The 20,223-nt window shown below is 44.2% G+C and overlaps 1 protein-coding gene across 1 annotated transcript in view; it reads right to left on the reverse strand.

Moving 5' to 3' along the window:
- Window positions 1–20,223, reverse strand: part of kdm5a (lysine demethylase 5A) — a 209,557-nt gene that overhangs the window by 33,021 nt on the left and 156,313 nt on the right. Inside the window, exons 21-22 of the mRNA XM_043708905.2 lie at window positions 17,495–17,674; window positions 9,446–9,604 (exon numbers count right to left, since the gene is read on the reverse strand). Of these exons, the coding sequence (XP_043564840.1) occupies window positions 9,446–9,604; window positions 17,495–17,674 (339 nt within the window). The remainder of the gene's footprint in view (window positions 1–9,445; window positions 9,605–17,494; window positions 17,675–20,223) is intronic.

The following is a 20,223-nucleotide window of genomic DNA, read 5'->3' on the forward strand; positions in this document are numbered from 1 at the left end:
GCTGGTGAGGCCACAACTGCAATACTATATGCAGTTTGGATCACCACATCACAGGAATGATGCAATTGTGCTGAAAAGAATGTAGAGGTTTACAAGAATGCTTCCAGAGATGGAGAACTGTAGCTAAGAGTGGAGGTTGGGGTTGTTTTCCTCAGAACAGAGAAGGCTGAGGGGGCGACATGGTTGAGGTATACAAAATTATGAGGGGTATAGATAGAGTAGATTGGAGGAACTTGTTTCTCTTGGCAGAGTTCAAAAATAAAGGGTCATAGATTCAAGCTATGTGACAGAAGGATCAGAGGAAATTTGATAATCACAGTGCAGAAAGAGACCGTTTGGCCCACCACATCGGTACCATCCCTCCAAAGATTTCCCACCCAGCCTGAGCCCGCCACCTATCCCCATATTTACTATGGCTCGTCCACCTAGATTCCACATCCCAAGATATTGCGGGGAAAATTAGCACTGCCAATCCACCAACCTTTGGACTGAGCACTCAGGAGAAACCCTCGCAGACATGGGAGAATGTGCAAATAGGAGGAAAAAACTTTTATACAGAGAGTCATTCGAATCTGGAATTCGCTACCCGAATTGGCGGTGGATGCATGGACCCTCAACTCTTTCCGTAGGTACCTGGATCTGCAGCTTGAGTACTAAAACCTGCAGGGCTTTGGGCCATCTGCAAGAATATGGCATTAGAAGGGACATCTGGGTTTATTTGCATCAGCATGAACAATATGGACTGAATGACCCCTTTTTGTGCTCTGGTTTTTATAGAAGGGAGGCCTTGTTGGAGCTGTACAGAACTTTGGGTGGCCACAGCTGGACTACTGTGTGCAGTTCAGGTCACTATACTGTACAAAAGAATGTAATTGCATTCAAGGAAGTGCAAATGAGCTTCACCAGGATATTGCCTAGAATGGAGCATTTTAACTACGAAGACAGGCTGGATAAGTTTGGGTTATTTTCTATGAAGCAGAGAAGGTTGAAGGGGGACTTGATCAAGGTATAAAAAGGCACTGACAAAATGAATAAAAAGTGGACATTTTCCCTTAGTTGAAGGGTCATTAACAATGGGGCATTACCTCAAAATGAAGAACAGGTAGTTTCACGAAGATTTTAGGAAAAAAAAAACTTTTCCACTCAGAGGATGGCAGGGTCCGAAATGCGCTGTCTGGGAGGGTTGTTGAGGCAGGAAACCTCACAAACTTTAAGAAGTACTTTTATGAGCATGTGAAGTGCCATAACATTCAAGGCTATGGGCCTACTGTGGGAAAGTGGGCCTAGTGTCGATATCAGTATAGTTTTGGCGGTACAGATTCAGTAGCCAAATGGCCTCTTTTGTACTGTATCTGTTGCAGAAGCTGCCTTATTTTACTAAAACCTGCCTTACCCCAAACCAAAACAATTTTTTGCACACCATCTTTCTCCTTTTCAAAACAAATGTAAAGTATACAGCAAGGGCAGCATGATGGCTCAGTGGTTAGCCCTGCTACCCCACAGCGCCAGGAATCCAGGTTCAATTCCGGCCTCAGGTGACTGGGGAGTTTGCACATTCTCCCAGCATCTGCATGATTTCCTCCGGTTGCTCCGGTTTCCTCCCATAGTTGAAAAGATGTGCAGGTGAGGTGGATTGACCGTACTAAATGCAGGGTTACAGGGTAGGGGTAGGATGCCGTACCACACTGTAGGAATTCTATGAACCCATATAGAATCACTACTGTGCTTCCCCACTGTCACCTCAAATACCTGCCTAGATTCATTCCTGAGAATTAGGTCAGCACGCTCCATTCTCAGACCATCTACATGTTGACGTGAAAAACTCTCTTTTATACACTTCAAGAAATCTGGCCCCTCCAATCCCTTTGTGCTACAGTTCTCCCATTTAATACTGGGGTAGTTGAAATCCATTAATATAATTACCCACATTATTTTTACATGCCTTAGTGAATTGACTACATATCTGCCCCACAATTACCCAAGCTGACTATTTGAGGGTCTACAATACACTCCCAACAATGCGATTGCCCACTTTTTATTCTTAAGTTCTCTCCACAAAGCCTTATTTGATGACCATTGCAAGATATCATTCCTCCTTACTGCAGTAACCGACTTCCTGCCCTCTCCTGCCAAAATGTTAAGTTGAAAATGTGTTGCTGGAAAAGCGCAGCAGGTCAGGCAGCATCCAGGGAACAGGAGAATCGACGTTTCGGGCATAAGCCCTTCTTCAGGAATGAGGAAAGTGTGTCCAGCAGGCTAAGATAAAAGGTAGGGAGGAGGGACTTGGGGGAGGGGCGTCGGAAATGTGATAGGTGGAAAGAGGTCAATGTGAGGGTGATAGGTCAGACTGGGGTGGGGGCGGAGAGGTCAGGAAGAAGATTGCAGGTTAGGAAGGCGGTTCTGAATTCGATGGATTTGACTGAGACAAGGTGGGGGGAGGGGAAATGAGGAAACTGGTGAAATCCGAGTTCATCCCTTGTGGTTGGAGGGTTCCTAGGCGGAAGATGAGGGGCTCTTCCTCCAACCGTCGTGTTGTTGTGGTCTGGCGATGGAGGAGTCCAAAGACCTGCATATCCTTGCTGGAGTGGGAGGGGGAGTTGAAGTGTTGAGCCACAGGGTGGTTGGGTTGGTTGGTCCGGGTGTCCCAGAGGTGTTCTCTGAAACGCTCCACAAGTAGGCGGCCTGTCTCCCCAATATAGAGGAGGCCACATCGGGTGCAGAGGATGCAATAGATGATGTGCGTGGAGGTGCAGGTGAATCTGTGGCGGATATGGAAGTTTCCTTTGGGGCCTTGGAGGGAGGTGAGGGGGAAGGTGTGGGCGCAAGTCTTGCACCTCCTGCGGTTGCAGGGGAAGGTGCCGGGAGTGGAGGTTGGGTTGGTGGGGGGTGTGGATCTGACGAGGGAGACACGGAGGGGGTGGTCTTTACGGAATGCTGATAGGGGAGGGGAGGGAAATATATCCTGGTGGTGGGGTCCGTTTGGAGGTGGCGGAAATGACGGCGGATGATGCGCTGTACATGGAGATTGGTGGGGTGGTAGGTGAGGACCAGTGGGGTTCTGTCCTGGTGGCGGTTGGAGGGGCGGGGCTCAAGGGCGGAGGAGCGGGAAGTGGAAGAGATGCGGTAGAGGGCATCGTCGACCACGTCGGGGGGGAAATTGCGGTCCTTGAAGAAGGAGCCCATCTGGGTTGTACGTTTTTGGAACTGGTCCTCCTGGGAGCAGATGCGGCGGAGATGAAGGAATTGGGAGAATGGGAAGGCGTTTTTAAAGGGGCAGGGTGGGAGGAGGTGTAGTCCAAGTACTTGTGGGAGTCGGTCGGTTTGTAGTAGATGTCCGTGTTGATTAGGTCGCCTGAGATAGAAATAGAAAGGTCAAGGAAGGGGAGGGAGGAATCTGAGACTGTCCAGGTGATTTTGAGGTCGGGGTGGAAGGTGTTGGTGAAGTGGATGAACTGTTCAACCTCCTCGTGGGAGTACGAGGCAGCGCCGACACAGTCATCGATGTAGCGGAGGAAAAGGTGGGGGGTGGGGCCAATGTAGCTGCGGAAGATGGATTGTTCCAAATATCCTACGAAGAGGCAGGCATAGCTGGGGCCCATGCGGGTGCCCATGGCTACTCCTTTCGTTTGGAGGAAGTGGGAGGATTGGAAAGAGAAGTTGTTCAGGGTGAGGACCAGTTCAGTCAGTCGAAGGAGGGTGTCAGTGGAAGGGTACTGGTCGGTACGGCAGGAAAGGAAGAAGCGGAGGATTTTGAGTCCTTCGTGATGGGGATGGAGGTGTACAGGGACTGGATGTCCATGGTGAAAATAAGGCGTTGGGGACCGGGGAAGCGAAAATCATGGAGCAGGTGGAGGGCATGGGTGGTGTCCCGAACGTAGGTGGGGAGGTCTTGGACTAAGGGGGACAGGACGGTGTCAAGGTATGCGGAGATGAGTTCGGTGGGGCAGGAGCAGGCGGAGACAATGGGTCGGCCGGGGCAGTCAGGTTTGTGGATTTTGGGCAGGAGGTAGAAGCGGGAGGTGCGGGGTTGTGGGACTATGAGGTTGGAGGCGGTGGATGGGAGATCCCCTGAGGTGATGAGGTTATGGACGGTCTGGGAGATGATGGTTTGGTGGTGGGAGGTGGGGTCATGGTCAAGGGGGCAGTAGGAGGAGGTATCTGCGAGCTGGCGTTTGGCCTCAGCGGTGTAGAGGTCGGTGCGCCAAACTACTGCCGCGCCTCCCTTGTCAGCTGGTTTGATAGTAAGGTTGGGGTTGCAACGGAGGGAGTGGAGGGCTGCGCATTCCGAGGGTGAGAGGTTGGAGTGGGTGAGAGGGGTGGGGGACTTCAGGTGGCGGTTAATATCGCGGCGGCAGTTGGCTATGCAGAGGTCGAGGGCAGGTAGGAGGCCAGCATGGTGTGTCCAGGTGGATGGGGTGTGTTGGAGGCGTGAGAAGGGGTCGTCAGAGGGTGGGCGAGAGTCTTGGTTAAAGAAGTAGGCATGGAGGCGAAGGCGGCGGAAGAATTGTTCGATGTCACGCCGTGTGTTGAACTCATTAATCCGAGAGCGTAGGGGGATGAAGGTGAGGCCTCTGCTGAGGACTGATCTTTCAATGTTAAGTTGTCAGTCTTGTCCTTCCCTCAAATATGTTCAAAGATGTGCAAGTTAGATGGATTGGCCATGCTAAGTTACTCAGTGCCCAGGGATGTGCAGGCTGAATGGATTAGCCATAGAAAATGCAGGGTTACAGGGATAGGATATGGGATGGGTCTTGGTCTTGGAAGAATGTTCTATGGAGGGTCAGTGTGGACTCAATGGGCCAAATGGCCTGCTTCCACTGTAGGGATTCCATGATATTATGTCTCTGTGATGGAAATAATATGGCAGTTCCATATGTCAATTCATACCCTGAACTTATCAGTCTTACCTATAGTACTCTTTGCCATTAAGGTAGAGACTATACACACTTTCATTTCTCCCTTACGAGGCAACATGGCTGAACTCTCTCTACCCTGGCTCCTTTTCCAAGTTAAATTGTACTGTCACTGAACTAATGCATTGTACCCCCTGCCTCTGGTGAACTTGTTTAAAGGGAAGAAAGTGAGGGCTGCAGATGCTGGAGATCAGAGCTGAAAATGTGTTGCTGGAAAAGCGCAGCAGGTCAGGCAGCATCATTGGAACAGGAGAATCGACGTTTCGGGCATAAGCCCTTCTTCATTCCTGAAGAAGGGCTTATGCCCGAAACGTCGATTCTCCTGTTCCAATAATGCTGCCTGACCTGCTGCGCTTTTCCAGCAACACATTTTCAGTTCTGAATTTGTTTAAACTCATCCTAAAGGCACCAAACTGTGCTGCAAGAGTGTTAGTCCCATTTTGGTTCAGGTGCAAACCTTCCCACCTTGCCCAGAAATGGTCCCAGTTATCCAGGAATCTAAAACCTTCCTTTATGCACCAACTCCTGAGCCAAGCATTCATCTGCTCTACTCTCATATTTCTGTACTCGCTAGCACACGGCATCATGTGCATTCCAGAAATTACAACCTTTGAGGTCCTGCACTTCAATCCACTGCCTAGCTTGCTGTACCCTTGATGTAAGATGTCACCTGTTATTCTAACTGTATCATTGGTTCCAATGTATATTATGATGTTATGAGCCAAACCAAGGCCCCTCAAAATATATTAAGATAGCTAGATGCCAACTCTTATTTTAGAAGGCAAACGTAAGGTGTTGTGTTCTGGGTGCAATTTGATTGATCAAACTACTCGGCCTGAAACAAAACACATTTTATTCATACACAATAGTTAAAGAAAAGGAAGAATTGAATAACAACTCTACTGGAAAAATTAACAGTCTAATAAATTATTTATCTACTAAATCACAAATGTTCCAATATAGTGATATCTCATAGACACACGCTTGACAAAGGCAAATTCAGTAAAATAAATGTCACATGCAGTTCTCCAGTCCAGGAGAAAAGAAACCACAGAAAATTCAAAGAGCTCAAGTGTTTTGCTGTAGCAGGGAGAGATGTATAGCAGTTTCCAAACCCCAACAGCCAATGAAAACTAAACTAAAATCCTGGTTCTGTGGGAGCTTGACCCCACCCATTCAGGCTGTTTCTACTCTTCCAACTTTTAATAAAAACCCCAAAGCCTCACAAGCTGTTTACTTTATTGGCTTGGAACAGCTGCTCGATACCTTTGTCTTAACCCCGCTTCATTTAAAAAAAACACTTCTTGAAACCATAATATCATTACAATGGTCCCAGGAATGAAAAGCTTAACAATATGAGCAATGTTTGAGGACTCTGGGTCTATACTTGATTGTATTTAGAACGATGAAGGGGCTATCTAATTGAAACTTATAGAATACTGAATAGCCTAGACAGAGTGAGCGTTGGGAAGATGTTTCCATTGGTAGGAGAGACTAGGACCAGAGGGCACAGCCTTACAGGAAAGTGAAGACCTTTTAGAACAGAGATAAGGAGAAATTTCTTCAGCCAGAGAGTGATGAATCTATGGAATTCACCACCACAGAAGGCTGTGGAAGCCAGGTCTTTGAGTATATTTAAGACTGTTCCTGATTGTCAAGAGGATCAAGGGTCACCGGGAGAAAGCGGGAGAATAGAGTTGAGAAACTTATCAGCCATGATTGAATGGTGGACCAGACTCAATGGGCTGAATGGGCTAATTTCTGCTCCTATGTCTTATGGTCTAATGACTTCCCTCTTATCACCCTCACCCTCCAGGATACCCTTCAGCCAGTGACTCTGATCTTGGCAACACACCTTTCTGGAGTTACGCATGTGGCCCCAGAAACACCCAATTGCTCCCCTAAATAATAAATTCCCTATTATTATCACTCCTGCCTTCTTCTTCCTCTCCTCCTGCAAGTTGGGCCAGTTCTGGTGCTGGTCCTGGTTCTAGCTTCACTCCCTTAGAGGTCCATGTGCCCATCTCAGCGTCCAGAACTGAAAACCCACAGGGGACTTCTGCAATACCTCTTCTCATGTGAGTCCTACCATGTCAGGAATCAGTCTGGTAAATCTTTATTGCACTCTCTCCATAGCCAGGCCCCTTTCCTCATATAAGAAGACCAAAAATGTACACAATATTCCAGTGTGGTCTCACCAAGATTCTGTACAATTGCAATAGGATATCTCTGCCCCTGTATTCAAATTCTTTCATTGTGAAGGTGAGGATCTAAAACCTGAATACAGGTTGAGGTGACTAGTTGTAGTCAGGGGCAACCATTTAACAGACGCTCTTAATAACCTAGGTGGCAACAAGATGGCTATTTGATGCAAATAACACGATAAAATGGCTTCTAGGCTGCAAGCTGACAATTCTGCTAAAGCTGCATAGAATTGCTTTTAAGTTACTAACTACTAAAGCTGCATAAGTGACTAACCACAGTCTGCTTCAATAGAGATTTGCAGATAATGTGCCCTTTAAAGCATAGAAATAACTTGACTAGATAAGACAGTCTTAGCCATCCTAACTGTTCTTCGGTGCAGGTGCAATGGCTCGATGAGTGAGATAAGGGTGGCCTAAGCATTGGAAAATAAAGTTGGGGGAAGGGGGGGGGGGCAGGAGTTCACACACTGTGTGCTGCTGCCTAGTCTCCTGAACGGGGAGTGGACTTAACAGAAAACTCTAAGCCCCAGAGAAAAGGCACTGAATCAATAAACCGAACAAAATAGTGCCCGCCTATCTCGTTCGGATAATCGATGTTTCTCTGTGGATGACAACTTATTTTTGTTACCCAAGTGGATAACCTCACATTTATCCACATTTTATCTCATCTGCTATGCATTTGCCCATTCATTGAACTTGTCCAAATCATACTGAAGCATTTCTGCATCCTCCTCAAAGCCCACCAACCTACCCAGCTTTGCATTGTGTGCAAACTCCATGTTCCCCAATATTTTTGGGACATTTCTGGTGTCCTTCTTTGTGAAGCCAGGACAAAGTATGTACTTAATTTGTATGTTGTCTTTGTTCCTGAATGTAAAATTCATCTATTTCTGACTGCAAGGGACCTACATTTATCCTAATCAATATCTTTCCGTTGATGTACAAATTGCTTGCAAAAGCTTCTACAGGTATGAACCCAAGTTCGCTTTGGTATTCTATTTCCCCCCTTAATCGGTTTGTCCTCCTGTGCTAAAATCTAAACTGGTTTGAATGCTCAAGTCTTCTGCTTATTTTTGTAAACTTTGCCCCTTCCTTGGAACTAACATTATCCCTAATTGTTTCTGCCACCTTTCTTGTTTGATTTTTGTACCAAACAGGAATGAACAATTGTTGCAGTTCCTCCATATGCTCTGTAATTGTTTGCTCTTGCCTATGCAACAATTCCCTGTAAATAATGTTCCTCATTTTATCATAGGCAACTTACACCTCGTACCATTATAGTTTCTTCTATTTCGATCTGGTTATGTCACTCTCCATCTTAGTGAAGGCTATCATATTATGGTCACTCTTCCCCAGCTAGTTTACTAATTATTCCTTACTCATTGCACAATGCCCAATCCAGGATGATCTGAACGTGAACTGGTTCCTCAAATTATTGATCCAGAAAACTGTCCTGTATGTACTCCAGGATATTTTTTCAAATCAGGAACGATAAAGTTGAGATGGGGTCAATCTACAAGTGGATTAAAGTTGACCATAGTTATAGCTTTACCTTTATTGCCCATATCTCTAACTTACTGATTAATGCCTTCCCCAACATTATCACTGCAGTTTGGGGGTTATGGACACTATGGAGCATCCATGAGGTGGTGGGTATTGAGGACGCACATATCCACAAAGTTCAACATAAGCAAGCATGAATTTATCCAGTTTAGTCCTAAAAGGAATAAGTCAGGATATTTTTTAGTTGGCATTAAGTTAAATGCAGTAGATGTCCAAAGAGAGTAGGGGATTCCAGTCCAGAGATCTTTAAAATGCCATGAACAGGCACAGAAAATAATCAAGTTAATAAAATAATGGCCTTTATATCAAAAGGACTGGAGTATAAAAACAAAAATTATGTTGCAGCTATACCAATCATTAGACCCTATGATTAGTTTCTCCTTTGTTTACCATCTGTTATCATCAAAATTATTGAACGAGTTTATATAAAATCACCAAGTAACATCCAAACTTTCTGCTTTCACTGCAGTTAGTGCTTTTAAGGGAGGATGAAGTCCATACTAACAACATACTATGCACATTCAAAATTATCCAATGACCAATGCAGCAGGGTAAGCTGAAAGTTGAGAAGACATTTCATAGGGCAGAACTCCTAAAGTGACAAGTCAGAATTCCACCAAAAGATGAAATGTCTCACCAGGAAACCTGGATATCTATCAGTGGAATTTAAGAATTTATAAAAAGTTTACAAGGTACCTGGAAAAAAGTAGTTAATTAATGAACTGGCATCTAGAAACTCAGAAGGCAAAAATATTTGATACTCACAACTGTGTTTGGGTCACTGGATTGTTCAGCCACCTCTTCTAAGTCACTCAGGCTCTCTAAATCGAAGTCTCTCTCTTTCTCCATCAATAACTCTTTCATTTTTTTCCGCTTATTCTTTCCACTGCAGTAAACACCAATATTTGTCCTGGGGGTCAGCACCTAATGGATCAGGAACAAAATTTTCAGATTTGCAGATGACCAACACCAGACCAATGTATTCATTACTTTGTTTTCTGATGAACCAATACCTTTATTAAAAAAAAACTTCCAAATTGTTATTCAGCAAGATCTTTCAATGTATTGTAATTAATCACTATCGTCACCTGAAAGTCTCTCTTGTAATTAATGATTGTATCAAAACAGATTAGCTAGCCTACTGCCTCCATTTCAAGCTAATTTCTTCTGATGAATATACTGGCACCTGCTGCTTTTCAAATCAGGTCTACTTTGTTGTTTGCGTGGCGCTGGTAAGGCACAGCAGGTCAGGCAGCTTCCAAGGAGCAGGAGAATCGATGTTTCGGGCAAATGCCCTTCATCAGGAATGAGACATTTGGGGGAGGGGGGGGGAACAGAGATAAATGGTAGGGGGTAGGGCTGGGGGGAAGGTAACTGAGAATGCGATAGGTAGATGAAGGTGGGGAAGAAGGTGATAGGTGGGAAAGATGATGGAAAGGTCAAGAGGGTGGTGCCAAGTTGGAGGCTTGGGACTGGGAATAGGGGGAGGGAGGAGAAATGAGGAAACTGTTGAAATCTACATTAATCCCATGTGGTTGGAAGGTCCCAAGTGGAGGATGAGGCGTTTTTCCTTCAGGCATCCGGTGGTTAGGGTTTGACTGTAACCCCCACTTCTCAGCTTCTGCTTGAAACGTCGATGCTGCCTGACCTGCTATGCTTTTCAAGCTTCACACTCTCGACTCTGATCTGCAGTCCTCACTTTCTCCTACTTTGTTGTTTCTAAACTTATCTAGAAATGCAGCTAAATAAAATCATAAAGGTCTCTCTCCCTTTGATGATTACATGCATGAAACACAAAAGTTGGAAAGGAAAAAAAGCGCAAACCATTGCTTAATTCAGTGCTAGTGCACTGTGCACAGTTTTGATCACTTCATGGCAAAAAATGCCAAATTGAAAACACTGCGTAGCTTCAGGAGTACATCACGGATCAGCTGAGATACTGGGACGAAGTCTACCAAAGCAACAAAAACCAGGAGGAAATTTGATAATTGAAATCACGATGACTTTTACAGTGAATAGAAAAGTTCCATCTGCTCTAGCTAAGGTGAGGCTAGGAAAAATAAGTCTTTACATAAAGATCTTGGAAAGTTTTGACCCAGGAAGAACCATGGTCAACTGGTACTGCATCAAAAATTGAAAGATTAAAAAAATAAATAAATAAAAGCCTGCTTCCATGGTGTAAAATTCTATATTCTGTTCCCCAGTACTAGAGATCAATTTATATCTGTTACGCTTCTCAGATGTTGAATTACCCAAAGTAACTTCCAATTATTGACCCTTAGAATGCTAATCTCATCTCTCTCAAACTCCATACTCTGGTTCTGCCCAACTGTTTCACTCTGATCGTACAGTCATTTCACTTTGGTCCAAACCCACAGTACACCTCAACACTTGCTCACTTTTCCACTTGCTGAATTGAGACCGAAGGACCAATAGAGCATACAAGGGGATCTGGCATTCCTTGTCCCAGCAACAGTGATCATGACCTCTATTATCTATATTTTAAAAAAGATCCTTTATGTCAAATAACTTCATTTATGTGGGCATGTGGGTTGGAAGACAAGCTTTATTCAAAACAAGTGAGTCATAGAGATGGACAGCACGGAAACAGGCTCTTCGATCTGATTCGTGCATGCCAACCAGATATTCTAAATTAATCCAGTCCCATTTGCCAGCATTTGGCCCATATCCCTGTAAACCATTCCAATGCATATACCCATCCAGATGCCTTTTAAATGCTGTAATTGTACCAGCCTCGACCAGTTCCTCTGCCAGCTCATTCTATACACCCTCTGCATGAAAATCTTAGGTCCAGTTCAAATTCTTCCCCATTCGCCTTAAACCTATGCAGTCTAGTTTTCAACTCCCCCAACTGGAGAAAAGACCATGTCTATATGCCCTATCCATTCCCCTCATGATTTTATAAACATCCGCAAGGCCACACATCAGCCTCTGTCACGCTAAGGAAAAAACCCCAGCCCTTCAGCTCAAACCCTCCAACCCTTTCAATATCTTTGTAAATCTTTTCTGAACCCTTTCAAGTTTCACAACATCCTTCCAATAGCAGGGTGACCTGCTAGTAATCCAATACTGCATGCAGTATTCCAAAAGTGGCCTGACCAATGTCCTGTACAGCTGCAACATGACCTCCCAATTCCTATACTCAATGCTCTAACCAGTAAAGGGCAAGCATACCAAATGCCTTCTTCACTACCCCTTTCTATGGGGGACTCCACTTTCAAGGAAAGGAACCTGCACTCCAAGGTCTCTCCGTTCAACAACACTCTCCAGGAACTTACCAATAAGTCCTACCCTGATTTACTGTTCCAAGATGCAGGACCTCACATTTATCTAAATTAAACTCCATCTTCCATTTCTCAGCTAATGACCCATCTGATCAAGATCCCATTGTGCTCTGAGATAATCTTCTTCGCTGTCCACTCTGCCTCCAATTTTGGTGTCATCTGCAAACTTACTAACCATGCCTCCTATATTCACATTCAAATCATTTATGCAAATGATGAAAAGCAGTGGGCCCAGCACCAATCCTTGTGGCACACCACTGATTACAGGCCTCCAGTCTGAATAGCAACCCTCCACCACCACACTGTCTCCTACTTTCGAGCCAGTTCTATATCAAAATGGCTACTTCTCCCTGTATTCCATGTGATCTAACCTTGCTAACCAGTCTACCATGAGGAACCTTGTCGAATGCCTGACTGAAGTCCTTATTGATGACAAACACCCCTCTGTCCTCATAAATCCTTTTTGTTACTTCTTCAAAAAACTCAATCAGTGTTGGACTGGGGTGGACAAAGGTAGAAATCACACAACACCAGGTTATGGTCCAACAGGTTTGTTGGAAGCTCTCACTTTTGGAGCGGCTTTCCACTGCTCCTTCATCAGGTGGTTGTGAAGTACAAGGTCACAAGACACAGACTTTATAGCTAAAGATTACAGTGTCATACAGTGATCAATTGAACAAACCTGGATTGTTAAGTTTTTCATCTTTTAGAATGCAGGTTTCAGTCCATTAGCCAAAACACTACGCCATGTTCTTCACAGCCTGCAACACATTATCGATGAGGATGAGCATCTCGCGAAGACGTTCAATACGTCTCCACTTCTCACTTTTAAAAAACCGCCAAATCTTCAACAGGCGATTGTTTGCAGCAAACACAACACTATACAACCCTGTCATGTCAACCACTGCAAAATGTGTCAGTGTCAACACAGATACCACCATTACCTGTGGTGACTGTTACGCATGTGACTCAGCCAAAGTTGTCTATATCAGACACTGCAGGCAAGGATGTACTGAGGCATGGTACATGAGTGACTCCAAGCAGATGCTATGACAACGGTTGAATGGACACCGCACAACAACAGACAGGGGTGTTCCCTCCCAGTCAAGGGAGCACTTCAATGGTCAGGGCCTTGGATCGAGTGACCATCCTACAAGACAGGCTTCGGGACAGGCAACAACACAATGCGGCCGAGCAGAGGCTGACAGCCAAGTTTGGTACCCATGAAGATGGCCTCAAACAGGACCTTTGGTTCCTGTCGTACTACAGGTGACCCCACTACACTATACACACACACACAAAACATACATGCACACACTCAGACCGTCTCTCATGCACACACACAAAACCACCCCCCGACATTCACATCCTCTCACAGGCTCATACTCCATCACACGCCCACACACATTTTACCAAGCTTTCACACATGCAAACACACACACAAAATCTCTCTCTCTCTCACATACACGCATACACACAAGTTCACACAGGGGATGAATATGTATTTGCAGATACATTCTATTTTGCTCAAATTATGCACAATCTGCATTCAATCAAGGTTGGCCGTCAATCCAGGCAATATTTTATAAATTCCACTTTGGAAATAGAACCAGTCTGACTCAAGATTGGGAAACAAACAGGCTCTGACCTCACACCTTTAATGCATTGCCTGAGCTGAGATGTCATGTTTTGTTAGAAAACCTCAAGTTGTCTTAAGAAGGTGACTTATTGGTAGTTTTGGGCTTTAATATATTAATGAACTGAAACTTGCATTCTAAAAGATAAAAGACTTAACAATCCAGGTTTGTTCAATATATCACTTATGACGCTAATATTTTGCTAAATATTCTGTGTCGTATGATCTTACATCCTGATGGAGGAGCAGCGCTCCAAAAGCTAGTGCCTCCAAATAAACCTGTTTGACTATAACCTGGTGTTGTGTGATTTCTAACGCAATCAAGTTAGAGAGACAATTTCCCATGCACAAAATCATGCTGACAATACCTAATCAGTCCTCGACTTTCCAAATACATGTAGATCCTGTCCCTCAGGATTCCCTCCAACAACTTGCCAACCACCGATGTAAGGCTCACCAGTCTATAGTTCCCTGGCTTGTCCTTACCACCTTTCTTAAATACTGGCATCATGATAGCCAACATCCAGCCTTCCAACACCTCACCTGTGGCCATCAAAGATACAAATATCTCAACAAAGGGCCTAGCAATCACTTCCCTCGGTTCCCACAGACTTCCAGGCTACACCTGATCAGGTCCCAGGGATTTATCCACCTTTATGCGAGAGATCTTATAGCACAGAAAATCGACCATCATGTCTGTACCAGTCAAAAACAACCATCTAGTTAGACTAGATTTCCTAACTTGGCCCGTGGCCTGACAAAAGCCCATTTAAACACTTCTCAAATGTTAGAAAGTTTCTACATCTACCACCCTTACTGGTGGTGAGGTCCAGATTCCCACCACGCTCTGGATAAAAAAATTTATCCACACATCTCCTCTGAACCGTCAGCACCTCACCTCAAATCTACACCACTGGTCAATGATCCCTCAATCAAGGAAGGAACTTCCTGTCGACCCTTTTATGCCCCTCATAATTTTATATATCTCAATCATGTCCCCTCTTCAACACCTCTGCTCGAAGAAAGACAAACCGACCGCCCAAACCCTCTTCATAACTAAAACTCTCCAACCCAGGCAACATCCTGGTTAATCTTGTCTACACCCTCTCCAGTGCCATTACATTCTTCCTATAATCTGGCTTCCACAACTGCACACAACACTCTAGAGTCATAGGAGTCCTACAGCATGGAGACAGGTCTTTTGGCCCAAATTGATCCATGCCAACCAAAGTGTTCATCCATGCTCACCCTATTTCCCTGCACTTGGCCCATATTAAACCATTCGGATCCATTTGTCCAAATGCCTTTTAAATGTTGTTAATGTACCTGTCTTAACCACCTCCACTGGCAGCTCATTCCATATGTGTATCACCCTCTGTATAAAAAAGGTTGCCCCTCAAGTTCCCTTTTATTCTTTCCCCACTAACCTGAAACTGATGCCCTCTGGTCCTCAATTCCCCAACCCTGGGGAAAAAAACGGAGTGCATTCACCCTATTGCTGCCTCTCATGATCTTAGACTTCTACAAGATCCCCCCTCAGTCTCCTACGTTCTAAAGAAAAAAGTCCTGGCTTGTCCAACTTCTTCCTACAACCCAGACCGTTGAGTCCTGGCAACATCCTTGCAAATTTCTTCTGCACTCATTCCAGTTTAATAACATCCTTCCTATAACAAAGCAACAAAACTGAATAGAATACTCCAAGCTCAGCCTCACCAATGTTCTGAACAATTGCAACATAACTTCCCAACTTCTATACTCAATGCCCTGACTGATGAAGGCCAGTGTGCCAAAAGCCACCTTCATTGCCCTGTCCACCTGTGACTCCACTTTCAGAGAACCATGAATCTGAATTCCAAAGTCCCTCTGTTCCACTACAGTCCTTAAAGGCCCTACCATTCACCATCAAACTCCTGCCTTGAGGTGACTCTCCAAAATGCAAGTCCTCACACTTACCCAGATTAAATTCCATTTGCAATTTCTCGGCCTCCTTTCCCAGCTGATCAAGGTCCTTCTGCAATTTCTGATAACTTTCCTCACTGTCCATGATACCACCTATTTTAGTGTCATCTGTAAACTTATTAATCCTGCCTTGTACATTCTCATACAAATCATTGACACAGATCTTCACCAAAGAATTCTGACAAATTTGAGAGAGAATGATCTCCCACGCACAAATCATGCTGACGATTCCTAATTAAATCCTGCCTTTCCAAATGCATGTAAATCTTATCCCTCAAATCTCAAGTAACTTACCCACCACAGATGTTAAGCTAACTGGTCTATAGCTCCCAGATATTTTCTTTACAGCCCTTCTTGAATGAGGGCACAACATTCGCTCCTCTCTGGTTTTACAGGACCTCAGCCATGGCTAACGATGATGCAAAACTATCAGCCAGGGTCTCCGCAATTTCTTCTCTAGCCTCTTGCAGGGTTCTTGGATACATCTGGTTAGGAGCAGGAGATTTATCCACCTTCACACATTCTAATGTAACACCTCCTCCACTGTGATATGGACTCTCCCCATATCACCTCTAACTTCTCCAAGTTCCAAAGTCTTTGTGCCTTTCTCCACAGCAAACACAGAGGAGAAATATTCATTGAAGACCTCGCCCATCTCCTGCAGTTCTTCACATACATCTCCACTTTGGTCCTTGTGAGGGCCTGGTCGCTTTTCTTTCCTTTTAATATATGTAAAGAACCTCTCTGGATTCACCCTAATCTCTAGCCCTCCTTTCACCTTCCTGATTTTCTTCTTCAGTCAACTCCTGTATCCCCTATATATCTCCAGGGATTCCCTTGATCCCAGCTGCCTGTACCTAAGTCATACCTCCTTTTTTAAAATTAATAGAACTAGTTGTGCCCTAACCAAGATTTTACGCAGTTCCAGCATATCCTTCTTGCTCTTAAACACCATGCCTTGTCCAAAAGGTATCTATAATTTCTTAACCACTTCATCCACCTGCCACGATACCCTAAGGAACCGGTGAATATGCACACCAGGGTCTTACCATTCATCATGTATTCCTTTGCCTTGTTTATCCAGCCACTGCATTACCTCACATTTATTTGGATTGAACTTCACGTTGCCACTGATTAGCCCATCTGACCAGTCCGTCTATAGCTTCTTGTATTTTATGGCCATCCTCCTCATTTACCACCCCACCAATGCTGTAAATGGCTATAAGGAGGGACTAGATCAGTTTGGATTGTTTTCTTTAGGGCAGAGAAGACCGAGGGGGGACATGATTTAAATGTATAAGATTATGAGAGGTATGGACAGAGTAAATAGTAGCTGTTCCCCTTGGTTGAGGGGTTAATCATGAGGGGACATAGTTTTAGCATAAGGAGCAGGAGATTTAGGAAAAAACATTTGCACTCATTGGTGGTGGGAGTATGGAATATACTTCCTGGGAAGGTAGTGGAGCTTACAAACTGAAGAAAATTATTTGGATGAGTACTTCAACTATCATAAAGTTCAAGGTTATGGGATTAAGGCACTTTTAGTGCTAGTTACGTTGGTGCAGACTTGATGGGCCAACCGTCCATTTCTATGCTGTATGAACCTATGAATCACTGATTCTACCATCCTAATCTGCCTTGTTGCCTTCAGGGATCTGTGGACAAGCACACCAAGATAGTGTGAGCTTCCTCATGTCCTACTGTTCATTGAGTACTCCCTTGTTCATTTACTGCTTCCAATGTACATCACCTCACACTTAACAGGATTAAATTCCATCCAGCACTGATCTGTCCATCTGGCCACCCCATTTATATCATCCTGTATCCTAAGACCTTCTTCCTCACAGTCATCCACCAGTTCAATCTTGGTGTTATCTGCAAACTTACTTAGCAAAGTTTATTTTAAAGTCTTACTTGTAACAATGTATAGGTAGAGTTCTTCTTCAAGAAGGTCCGAGCAGTACGTTCTCTCCAGGCTCGAGCAGCTGCTACTTGGGATTCCACTTGGGGAAGTGGATCCAGCCGCACTGGTATAGGGCGTCCTCTTGCAAGAAGGCTTTCCAGCTGATCCAGATACGCATTGTGAGATCCCTTCTGTACACAGCAGAAAACATCACAGTAAGGCAACATTTCAAAATAATTAATCCTCAACTTGTAAGACAAAACAGAACCTGCCATAAACAAATACCAGTACTGCAGCAGTATCCAAAATAATATCACTTTTGACGTTAGGCTTAAAGTTTCAAACATGATCACTCATCAATTGTTTTTATTACTGACAAACAAGCTCAATATTATATAAGCAGCTTATTATTTTCAAGGCATTGCAATTATAGACCCAGTGGGCCATAAGGCTGCTATCTCACTAGAAAGAAGTACCTGTGGTGACTTTAACCTGAGTCACCACACCTCAGGTGAGGGGTGAGGTAGAGAAAGTCAGACCTTCATGGTGACTTCAGTCAGTTTAGGAACTGAACTCTTACTGGTGACATCTCTACACATGGATGTAGGGCACAGATGGAGGCCAGTCACTTGATCTATTCCTCTTTGCCCGAACACTGCTTATAAATCAGGATAACCCACTTTTCATTTCGGCTAAGTATACCAAATTTACACTTTTCGTGTCTTTCTGGTTTGCATTTTAGCTGCTATTTCAAGCCCAAGTCATTATTTCAATCTCACGTTGCTTCCACCTCTCTGACATTTCCTCTCTTTTCCCTCCATGTAATCCAATTGTGCCTCTTCCACGCTTCAGGTACTTATCCATTACTAATAATGTTAAGGCAGCCTTCTATGGTCTAAAACAACAGCCTGCACTGAGTTCTGATCTAGAGGTCTCAATGGCAATGGGGGAATGCCTCAGCGATGTTAACACCAGATACATCAGAACCCTGACAGGAGTGAGGCTGAATTTTGTTTTAAACTCGAGTGATCTTATACAAAAAATAAGCATATAACATTACAATATTTGTCTTGAAAAAAACAAAGCAAAAAATTATTCACAATAGAAAAGTAGACAAACAAGGGAAAATGACCCTATTACTTTTATCATCACACAGTAATTAGCAACATCATTGATGGAACTGAAAGAAAAGAAATAAATCAGAATCTGTACAACTTGATAAAGCTTGTAAGCATGGTTATTATCTAGGAACATATAGTGCTGTAAATCAAGCAAGACTCAGTCCAGCTCATTTCCAAGGATACCACTTCAAGAACTATGAACAAAGAACAAAGAGACCTACAGCACAGGAAAAGGCATGTGCCAATCATCATGCCCTAATTAAACTAAAAAAACACAAACCTGCAGGCCTTATTAACAGAACATAACAGCGCAGTCCAGGTCCTTCGGCCCTTGATGTTGCACCGACCTGTGGAACCAATCTGAAGCCATCTATCCTACACTATTCTATTTTCATTCATATGTTTAGCCAATGACCATTTAAATGCCCTTAAAGTTGGTGGGTCTACTACTGTTGCAGGCAGTGCATCCCTACTACTCTGAATAAAGAAACTACCTCCGACATCTGTCCTATATCTATCACCCCTTATTTTAAAGCTATGTCCCATCGTGCGCGCTATCATCTGAGGATATTGGCTCTCACTGTCCACTCTATCTAACCCTCTGATTATCTTGTATGTCTCAATTAAGTCATCTCTGAATCTTCTCTCTAACGAACCTGAGGTCTTTGATGCACATCCCTCCAATCCCTCCCTATCCAGATGCCTCTTAAATGTCACCAATTTGTCTGCTTCCACTACCTAAGTGTCAGATAATGACTATATCCACACATTGGTCTTCTGATTTTACATCTCTTCTTAATAACGTACAGTTGTATCATAGAATCACTATCAGTATGGAAGTAAGTTATTCTGGCTGAGTCCACACCAATCCTCTAAAGAGCATCCCATCCAGACCCAGTCCCCTTAACTATCCCTATAACCCTGCATTTCCCATGGTTAATCCATCTAGCCTACAAACCCCTGGATACTTCTGAGCCATTTGGTATGGCCATCCACCTAACCTGCATATCTTTCGACTGCTAGTCTTTTGTCATAATTCCTGTTGCTTCGCTTCTTTGCTTTCTTATGATCCCTCTGAATCTCTCATTCCAACCATTTGTGACCAGTTCTGTTCTTGTCTGATTGCAGTCCATTCTGCCAGTATATCTTTATTACTCTGTCATTCTCTGCTGTCATCCTGAACCTTAATTCATTTATCACTGTCTCCGAAATGTTCTTCCAGTGACACTTGATCCTCTTGGTTCACTTACGGCAGCACGGTGGTTCAGTGGTTAGCACTGCTGCCTCACAACGCCAGAAACCTGGGTTCGATTCCAGCCTCTGGTTACTGTGTGTGGCTTTTACATGTTCTCCCCATGTCTGTTTGCGTTTCCTCCTGGTGTTCCGGTTTCCTCCCAAAATCCAGAAATGTGCAAGTTAGTTGAATTGGCCATGCTAAATTGCCCATAGTGTCCAGGGATATGTAGATAAAGTGCATTAGTCAGGGGTGAATGTAGAGTAGTCAGGGAATGGGTCAAGGTGGGTGACTTTCCGGAGGGTCAATGTGAACTGCCTGGGCAGAAGGGCCTGTTTCCACACTGTAGGGATCCTGTATGGATTCTGTAATTTCAAAGAAATAG

This window comes from Chiloscyllium plagiosum, unplaced genomic scaffold (genome assembly GCF_037043375.1).
Source record: "Chiloscyllium plagiosum isolate Xiang-an unplaced genomic scaffold, Cpla_swu_hap1 HiC_scaffold_19, whole genome shotgun sequence".
Taxonomy (NCBI): domain Eukaryota; kingdom Metazoa; phylum Chordata; class Chondrichthyes; order Orectolobiformes; family Hemiscylliidae; genus Chiloscyllium; species Chiloscyllium plagiosum.